Here is a 10,115-nt window from a genome sequence, read left to right as displayed (position 1 = left end):
GATCTTTTTTAAAGGTTAAAATCTCATTCAATTTTATGTCTTACAGGGCTTTTACTGAGTTCAGTATTGTATAACTGCATTAGCTCAACTCTGAACCTAGAAACTTGCACCCACTTGTGAAAGAGATGTACTCTTGCTCTGGAGTGTGTTACTGAATATGTTAAAGCTGTAGTGAAATGCTTTTTTAAATCATGTAGTCATCAAAAATTTTAAAAAAAGATTAAAAAATAATTCTTCAAATCATAAAGATTTTCTCCTTAATAATTAGTAGATGTGAAAAACATTACCATTGAAATCTACCTTATGACTTTATATCCATGCTCAGATACCAAGGAGCTCAGAAAGTAACCAACTGTGACTAGTAATAATCAGATATATTGGGATTAGAAATGCATGTGCAAACATCTTAATGTCAGTAGCATTAAAAATGAATTTTTCTTTATGAAGCTGTGTATTTTAATAATGAAATGGAGATCTTTTTTAAAGGTTAAAACTTCATTTAATTTATGTCTTATAGGGTTTATACTGAGTACAATATTGTATAACTAATAATTCAACTGTAAACCTAAAATTTTACAGCCAATTTTGAAAGAGATGCATCTCCGCTCAGGAAATTGTTATTGAATATGTCAATACTGTAATGAAATGCTTCTTCTAGATATGTGGTTAACAAATAAATAATTTTTAAAAAGTCAGCTGTAGTGCCGATAGGTTTTCCAGTATATGTAACTTCTTGTTTTTCTCTAGCAGCTTTCAGTGCCCTCTCTTTGCTCTGTACAGTTCTGTTCTGCTTAGTCTTCTTATTTTTACTATGATATGTTATGGGGAGTTTCTGTTCTGGTCCTTTTTAAATGATGTTCTGTGTGCTTCTTGTATCTGTATTGGTATGTCCTTCCTTAATTTGGGGAAGTTTTCTTCTCTAATCCTTTCTAAGATCTGGTCAGTCCCATTTATCGGAGATTCTTCTCCTTCCCCCACGCCTTTTTTGCATAGATTAGTTTTTTTCATGGTGTGTCAAATTTCCTGCATATTCCATAGCTGTTTAGAAAAAATCATAATCTTTGCTTGAGCAGCTCAGTTTTTCAACTGTGTTATCCAGTCTTGATATTCTGTTTCTCATTTCATTCATTCTACTTATGATGCTTTCTCCTGTCATTTCGAATTGACTTATTGAATCTTCCAGTTCCACTTTCATTTCAGCTTGGGTTTCTTCAATATTTCTATCTCTTTTGTAAATCCGCTTTTCAAGTCTTGATGTGTTTTGTCATCTCATTCAGATGTATATTTTTATTTTCTTGAACTCAGTCAAGAACTTGTTCCTAACCTCTTTGAGCTCTTTGAGTTGCTTGTATGTTCTTTAAGCTCTTTGACCATGTTTATGATTTTTCTTTTAAATTCTGCATCTTGGTGTACCTCTTGGTGGTTCTCATTGCAGTATATTTTTGTAGGACTGGTGAGTTTTGTTGGGGACATAGTTTCTTGGTTTTTCATATTAATTGTGTTTTTGCATTGTCATTTGGGCATATGGATTTCTTTTGTTAGTTGTGTATCCGACATGAATTTTTAATCCCTTTTGTTTAGTTGAAGTTTGGTTTTGTTTATGTTGTTGTAGCTTGGTTGGTTTCTGCTCAGGCATGAATAGTTAGTTGGTGTGTATTTCAGGTTCTTGCTTTTGATTTTTGTTGGTGGGTCAGGATGGTTCCAACCTGATTAGTGAAGTGCTTTCTGGCAAGGCATAGGGAATTCAAGTCTATGGGGGTCCAGTGGCTGGGTTTGGGCAGACTAGTGAGGAGGTCTCAGGCAGGAAGATCAATAGGCCAAGACTGGGGCGGGGACAACACAGGGAAGGTCTAATTATCTAGTCAGAATAGATGGGCCCTGAAGCAGTTAACCTGGGTTAAGAATTCGGTTAACCTGGGTTCAGGGGTTCAGGACTCAGTGGGCAGCATCTGGGTTAGAAGGCTAGTCTCGTGGTCTGAGGCGGAAAGAGCAGGAGCAGGCCTAGGTCCAAGGCTGGAAGGGGAACAGTGTGGAAAGAGAGAATAGAACTGGTCAGTTTGGGTACAGGGGAATCAAGTTGCGGTGGACAGGGTCTGACTTACTAGAGTAGTATGCAGGCCTCTAACAGACAGATGGGGGGTGGAGGGGGCTATAGAAAATTTTTCCTATTCCTTAAGAATGTTTTTCTAGTTATGTGCATTCCAATTGAAAATTCTTATAGAGGTCAGGAAACTAGTTAGAGGCCAGGAAGGACTTCTTGGGAGGGGAGATAAAACCCAGTGCTATAAAGGGAGAAAGGGGACAATGAAACAGCAAGTGTTAAGTGAGGTAGAGAATGGGAGCACAGGCAGGGACAGGGGTATGGGAGGGACAATTAGCATTAGAGACCTTTAGAAAAAGTCAAATGGAGGTCTGGAGACATGGCTCGGGGGTTAAGAGCACTGACTGATTTTCCAGAGGACCTGGTTCAATTCCCAGTACCCATATGGTGGCTAACAACCACCCATAATTCCAGTTCCAGGAGATCTGATGCCCTCTTCTGACCTCCATAGGCACTGCACGACATGGGTGCAGTCACATGCATGTAGACAATACACTCATGTTCACAAAATAAAAATAATAAATGAGGCCAGGTCGGGCATGGTGGCACATGCCTTTAATCCCAGAACTTGGGAGGCAGAGGCAGATGGATTTCTGTGAGTTGGAGGCCAGTCTAGTCTACATAGTGAGTTCCAGGTCAGTCAGGGCTACAGGGAGATCCTGTCTCAAAAGACCAAAATAAAATAAATAAATAAATAAATAAATAAGTAAATAAATTTAAGCCTACTACTGTAGAAGCTTAAAAATGAATACATGTACATATATTAAAAGGAGTTTAAATGGAATTACCCTGTAATTGGGAATAATGTTCATATCAGATACCACAAACTAGCAAATCAAAAGCCCAATGCCAGGAATGGACTCCCTTTTTTGGAGTTATTGACTAGAAAGGCCCCATAGGCCCTCAAGTAATACTGGCTATTGCCATTGCTCTTAGTTGCCCTCCAAAATTTGATTATAAGAAGCTACTGCTGAAGACACTTCCTATGTGAGTTGTAGAACAAACATGGACAAATCAAGTTGGTGCTGACCTCAAAGCTTCATCTCCATTGCCTAGCTTTATAGTGCTAGAAGGTGCTATGCATGCTACTGAGGGAGAAAAGTAATCATCAGCCTTACCCAATTGTGAACTGGCCTGGCAATATATGCCCACAGGTATAATAGTAGCATGATTGTTACGGGAGTTACTGACCAATTTCTGACTGGATTTAAGATTTGCTTCATAAGATGGTACCCAGACCCAACACTGTTATCAGGGCCAAGAACCTGTGGCTAGATAGGTCACAGGTCATAAGGGAGAATCTAGTACTTTTATTCTGCTAAATGGGTATAGTATTAAATCAATTCCTAATGACTTATTGTTATATCCGTAGATTAGTACATCTCTCAGTTTTCATCAGAGAACCATCTTCTGGCAGCAGATGGCAATTAACACCTAAATCCACAACTGATCAAAGTGCATAAAATAAGAGACTATGGAGTGCTTGGCCCTAAATGGGACACCTATAACACACTCTTTCCTCCCAAAGCACAAGGATAATTGTGAAAGAAGGGACAGAAAAAATTTAAGAGCCAGAGATGATGGATGTGTACAGAAAACTGTTTTCCAGACACAATAGGGAAGTCACACATATGAACCCACAGTACTTATGACAGCAGGCACAAGACCTGTGTAAGCACATGCCACACAAAACCCAGCATGGATGGGGGAGGTGGGCAAGAAATCCAGCTCTAGCTGAGGAGCTATGGGCAACTGAGAGGGGGAATCAGTTTTCTTTGAGGGTTTGGTGATTGGTTGGTTGATCAGGCTCCAGGGAATTTACCTATACTCAAGAGCACTTGGGGAACACATATTAGACTCTATAGGCCTTATGAAAATAATAGAGGACGTGAAGTGGTGACAAGGTAAGGAAGGGGGTGGATTTGAAAGGGGATGGATTAGAGGTCTGAATATGATCAAAATGTATCGTAAGAAATTCTCAAAGAATCAATGAAAATATTATTTAAAAAAATTTAATGCATATAGTATAAAATTGGAATTCTATGAATGAGTCACCTACAGTTCTATGGTCAAAGTTAAGAGCAGGACCAAGAAAACAGGGAAAGGAGCTGTAACAGATTTGCAGGTCACATTTCTTAAGTCGGACATACACACTAGGTTTCCATTTTATGTATAAGACCTTAGACTTCATGTGCATAAGTCTCAAACAATACTAGACAGATATCATTAGTTTGTTGCTATAGACATGGAAACCAAGGCTAGAGGAGGCCAGACAACTCGACCGAATGTATGTCCTAGTATAACAGTTGAGCTTGGCAGGGTGCCCACCTTCAGTGGTTTCATTTATCTCTGAGCACTGCTTCCAGCTCATCTGTCCAATTTTTCCTCCTTGTGCCTCTCGGGTCTGTTAGGCACAGATCACCATTTATGGATATTTTCAGAAACGTGTCTTGCAATGTTGAGTGAAAGGCTGACAATACATGAATAATTCCACCAAATTTTGGGAAATCACTATTCTTTGTCAAATGTTACTTAAGGCCCAGACCAGTTTCAACACATTCAGTTTAAAATATCATTACCTCTAGTCTAGCACCAACTTTGTCCTCTACCATCTCCACATAGGAGTACAGGGTTATTGTCCCATACATGTCCCTGCTGAAGGACTCTAAGGAGAGCAAGCAAGTCATTCTTATGTTCATCCTTCCTTCCCTGAACCTGTGGCCTCTGTTCTCTGTTTTCTGGGGTCCAGGAGGAGAGAGAAAGAAAGGAGAACCTCTCTCACCCCACAGTGCTCTACTCACATGGCAGGAACACAGAAACAGATGTGTCTTGGGGTACAAGTGTAGGTCTTCAGAAGGCTCTGCCTCCACTTAAGTGTATGTGTGGTTGCCCACTGCTTGATATCTAGTGTGTATGATCTGACCCAGCTCCCCTGCTCCAAACTTGGAAGCTCACGATGCATCTTTTGCTTCTGCACTCTCTTGCCGGAGACCAGGCCCCCCAGAATAGTTTCTTTCTTCACTCAGTCTTCTCCAAGTTCCCCCATGACACTGCAAGGCAGTTCACTTGCCACTCTGTTTCTGTTATGCCATCTCTTTTCACTTCCTTTTTCTCCTGCTCAACAGCGTATGAAGATAGGCCAGTAAATCTATACCAAAAGAGAGGAACTGCTTCATTCTGTGAGAGAACTTCTCTAGAAGTTATCTTTCTTGGAGTGTTTGATTGGGTGTTGGGGGTGGTTGAGAGGAAGGGGAGATTACATTAACTGTCCTGTTCCCAGGCTTATAACTCCACTCAATTTCCTCCCTACATTAGCTGAGTGGACACATGGGGAGAGAAGCTGGGAGGCCAGTGTAGAGTGGGCAGGTCTGGCTGCTTCATCATCAGTCTGAGAAAACAGCTGACTCCACCGGTCTCCTTATTTCTGTGCTGTTCTTACTACACACCCAGCATTGTGCTCCATGCAGCATCTTCATGTCGAGTTATCTTCTCATAGATAAGAAAAAGATAAAAATAAATCAGACGAAGTTGAAGTTATACCTCTGTGGTAGAGCACTTGCCTAAAACGTATAAAGCCCTGAGTTTAATTCCTAGTACTGCAAACAACCAAACACAAACAGAGACCAAACCAACCAAACAAACAAACCTCAAAACCACAAACTAGACTGTGTGTCAAGATGAGCCAAATACAGCAGAGTAAAAACTAGAGGGAAGAGATTTTCCTTATTAGGTAGAGAAACAGGCAGCTGTATCAAGTTCATTTTTCTGCAGCTTAGAGACTATTGGGCAAGTCTGGGCAAAAGGAAATACACGGGCAACATGTGTGAACCCAATTACATGGAGACCAGGGGTTGTGTTTCAAAGCCCGTGTTCTATCTTGATTGCATCTGGCAATGTTTATAAGGTTTCACTGTACCAGCCTTTCTGGGACCCTGTTTGATACCATCCATGTTTCCAGAAATTGTCCTTGGGGGTCTGTAAAGAGTAAACTATGAGTAATATTTGTGGAATGCTTTAGCCCCTGTAGGAAAGGGGACCCTAAGGCTCAGTATATCAGAGGCTAGGTCTGCTGCTAGAAGCTGGAGGCAGAGCTCAGTTCCTCCTTAGTCCTGCACATGGGGCCTCAGGAAGCCAAAACCCCGGCAAAGTAGCAGCCTTTCCTTATCCAGGGGCTTGGGGAATGGATAGAGAACTTAACCATGATGACCACTTCTCTAACTGTGGCTCAGACCTCTGCTCAGGCCTGACTGGGTGTGGGCATCTCAAAAGTATAAGAACCTAGGTTGGCAAGAGACAAGAAAGTGGTTCCTGAGCTCGTGCAGTTTCATCCTGGCTTCAACCCTGCATAGATCAGGTTCTGATGCTTCTCGCCATGGCTACTACACTTGGACAGGGCTTGGGCCTGGGCTCTTTGCTGCCCACCCTTCTGCTGGCATTCACAGGTGAGGCCTGATCATAGAGGCCCTCAGAGCAGGCAGGGGAGCCCTTAGACATGGCCAAATCCAGCTACCTTGTGTTCCAGACAGGAGTCTGAAGCCCTGAGTACTTGTCTGGACTGATTTTGTATTTTTCCCTCATTACAGACCTTTTGGGAAAAGGGAGATTGTGGAAGCTTGAGGATCAGAGGAGGAACATGGAACACAGAGGTGAGAAGCTAGGAGGGAAGAGCCTGGCTTCTCTGATGCCAACTCTGGTCTGGGTGGCTACTAGGTCTGAGTAGAGGGTATGAAAGCATGGAAGACGGAGAGACAAATTCCCGTAAAGAGTCCTGAATTCAGTCAGATGATCTACTAATCCCTCCTTAGTCACTGACAGATTATTTAAATGACTGAGCGAGTCACTAAACCTCTCTGAGTCTTTGCTCTTCTGGAAAGTGGGGACAATACTACTAGAGCCTCTCACAGTTGTGTTGTAGGTAAAAATTGGCACCCATTCCTGGAAGTGTTTTATAAACCACCACATGCTGTGTGCTGGTCAAGGAGATGGGCCCATTGACTGGAGGTACCAAAGCTGTGGGATGAGAGGACAAATCACCTGAGCTGCCCTCTGCCACTTGTATTCCTGTGCTGTCATTGCAAGGTTACTTGTTTGTCTTCCCTTGGTCACTTGACATTGAACTCCTGTCACTAGGTCCCTAGCTTCTAACACAGTCTGAACACATCAAGGGTGCAGGCAAACGCAGCTTGACTTGGGTAAGCCATTGCCCTGAATCTCCAAAAAACTGTCTTCCAGAGACAGGGCAATCCTCATTATTTTAGGGGATAAGCCTGGATAGGACCCACATACTGTTGTATATTATATATATATATATATATATATATATATTTATATATATATATCTGACTCTGAGAAGACAGTCACAATTGCACTCTTTTGCAGCTGGGCAGCCTTTCATCTCTCTGAGGGGCCCAGATCAGAGGACAACGCCCCCACATTCTGTACCTTTCAACTGCACTGCTGACCCTTTCAACTCCAGTGACCTCAGTGTCAATTGGTTGAAGGACAGTGATGAACCTCTAGTCTCAGCCCTGCACCTGGTGCCTATCAACAATTACTCTTACTCTGTCACCAGCAAGGCATGGGTCTCAGATCACCTGTGAAGTCACCCATGGGGACCTTGATGAGCCCCTGCAAATGATCATCAATCTTTCCCAAGTGCTTCGAGGTGGGTGAGCAGGGCAGCAGGTGGCGGTGCCACCCTAAAAGTATGTTTTTTCCCCTAAAGCCCCATTTTATGAATGGGGTGTCGAACACCCCCCCAAGCCCACCAGGCTTGGGTCTTCAACAAAAAAGACACTCAGACAAAAGTCTGAAGTTGTACGAGGAATTTATTTTAAGGAAGGCAGGTACAGGTTGGGGAGTGATCTTCAGAAAGAACTCCTCCTGGGGTTTTCACAGCTCCTTTTTGTATGACTCGGAGTTGGGGGCTGCTAAGGTGATTTTTCTAACAGAAACAAAAAGGTAACTATGGATACAGCACGTAGCTGCATCTTTTGGTGCCGGCAGACTGAACCAAAACTAACTTTCTAGAAGACCTCATTTATTATGCAGGTACAGCCTGTCAGCTCTGACCACTGAAGCAGAGAGCTCAGAAACTCTTAAAGTGGCACGCTTCTAATTTCCAATGCTTATGTCAAGCATGGCTCCCGACAATGGGGAACTTAGATTGCTCATTTCCAGCTTTGAACACAGGTATATTGATTAAAAACAGGTTCCAGAGGCTGGTCATCTGGGTTTTATTCTTAGCTGTTTCATTTTATAAGTTGCATGATCTGGGGCACATGTCTAAATATTGTTCTCAGTTCCCCTAAAAGACTGGAATAAAACTAATATCTACTTTGTAAGTTTCCCCTGAAGATTAAACCAGTTGTTCCTTATAAAACATCCAGAACAATGCTTGGCATATAATAAAGTTGCTTGTGAATGTCTGATCTTGATATTAACTGACCCAAGCCTCCCCCTCCAAACATATTTGTTCTATTCACATCATTGCTAATGATTTTTTTTTTAATTTGAAGTATTTATTATTAGCTGGACCCGATGGTGCAGGCATGTAATTCCAGCTACTTGGGAGGCTTAGGCAGGAAGAGGTTTGTGATGGTTAAGAGCCTGGGCAACATCATGGGGAGAAAAAAAAGCAAAAAAGGGGACTGAAGATGTAGTTTAGTAGTAGAGAGCTTGCCTTATGTGCACATGAATTCCTGAGTTCTGGGAAATCTTCAGTACTGGGAAAAATATTCACTCAATAAGTAATGAATATCCACTGTGTACCAGGTACTGCTATCTGCTGCCAATATAGCTGGAAACAAAATAAAGCCCCTATCCTCATGGGAAATTTACTTCTATAATTCTTTTTTTTTCTTTTTCTTTTTTCTTTTTTTGTCTTTGTGAGACAGGATCTCCCTGTATTCCCAGCTAGCCTGGAACTTGCCATGTAGACCAGGTTGGCCTCAATCTCACAAAGATCTGCCTGCCTCTGCCTCCTGAGTGCTATTTCAATAATTCTTACAAATACATTTCATGATTTGGAATATTTACTTTTTTGTGTGTCAGAGTTTCCCTGTAACCCCAGCTGGTCTGGAACTTGCTATGTAGACCAGGCTGGCCTCAATCTCAGAGATCCTCCTGCCTGTGACACCAGAATGCTGGGACTAAAGGTGTGTGCCACCACCCCTGGATAATAAGTTTTTGTAGGTTTTTAAAAAAAAATTTGGAACATTTTAAAGTCAGACTATACCAGATATTCGTGTACCTCTAGCTGTATTTAATGAATATTTACATTTAGCATCAAATGTACAAGAAAAATTGTTTGTATAAAAAGAGAGTGAGATTCTGGACATAAGACCGCTGTACTATGAACCCACAGCAGCTGCAGAACCACACAAGATCAACCTAGTCAACATTCCAGCATGAAGCAGGGAGGAGCTCATTAAACTACCCTACAACTCCTAGCTAAGGAATTATTGACAGTTGCTGATTTCTGGGGGGAAGGAAAGTCAGTTTTCTTAAAGAGTGTGTCCTCTGGTAGGTTGACCACACTCCAGTGGCTGGCCCCATACCCATAAGTATATATAGGCAGCACAAATTGGACTCAATAGGTTATTAACAAAAAAAGATGGGCTGTAGAGTTGGTCAGTGGTTAAGAACACTTTCTGCTCTTGCAGAAGACCTAATTTTTGATCTTTTAAAAAAATTTTTACAAAAACTTTGAGAATTTTATACATGCATATAAGGCATCTTGATCAAATCCATGCCCACTCCCTCCCCTCCAACATTCCCCCCTCTGAAGAGGTAACCCTAAAATCTTTTAAAGATTAGATACAAGCTCCCAAATACTTTTGACATTTTTGGTCTTTGGAACAGAGTATGTTGCTAACTCAACCCAAGGATATTTTGATTTTTAGCCAAGAAACTGGCTATATTTATTTGGGGTCTTTTTGCCCTAACTGCCTACCCAATTCCTACCTCCTATTCTTATCATGCCATCCTCTGAAGGGGTTACCAAAATTGCCAG

At 41.8% G+C, this 10,115-nt stretch overlaps 1 protein-coding gene across 1 annotated transcript in view; it reads left to right on the top strand.

Annotated features, from left to right (window-relative positions):
- Positions 1-10,115, top strand: part of LOC103740708 (signal-regulatory protein beta-1) — a 101,109-nt gene that overhangs the window by 72,942 nt on the left and 18,052 nt on the right. The window contains 3 exon segments of the mRNA XM_029567491.1: positions 6,685-6,747; positions 7,481-7,682; positions 7,684-7,766. Coding sequence (XP_029423351.1) covers positions 6,735-6,747; positions 7,481-7,682; positions 7,684-7,766 — 298 coding nt within the window. The 5' untranslated portion in view covers positions 6,685-6,734.

Source organism: Nannospalax galili, unplaced genomic scaffold (assembly GCF_000622305.1).
Source record: "Nannospalax galili isolate Female #2095 unplaced genomic scaffold, S.galili_v1.0 scaffold801, whole genome shotgun sequence".
Lineage (NCBI taxonomy): Eukaryota > Metazoa > Chordata > Mammalia > Rodentia > Spalacidae > Nannospalax > Nannospalax galili.
This window is presented reverse-complemented; position numbering and strand designations above follow the sequence as displayed.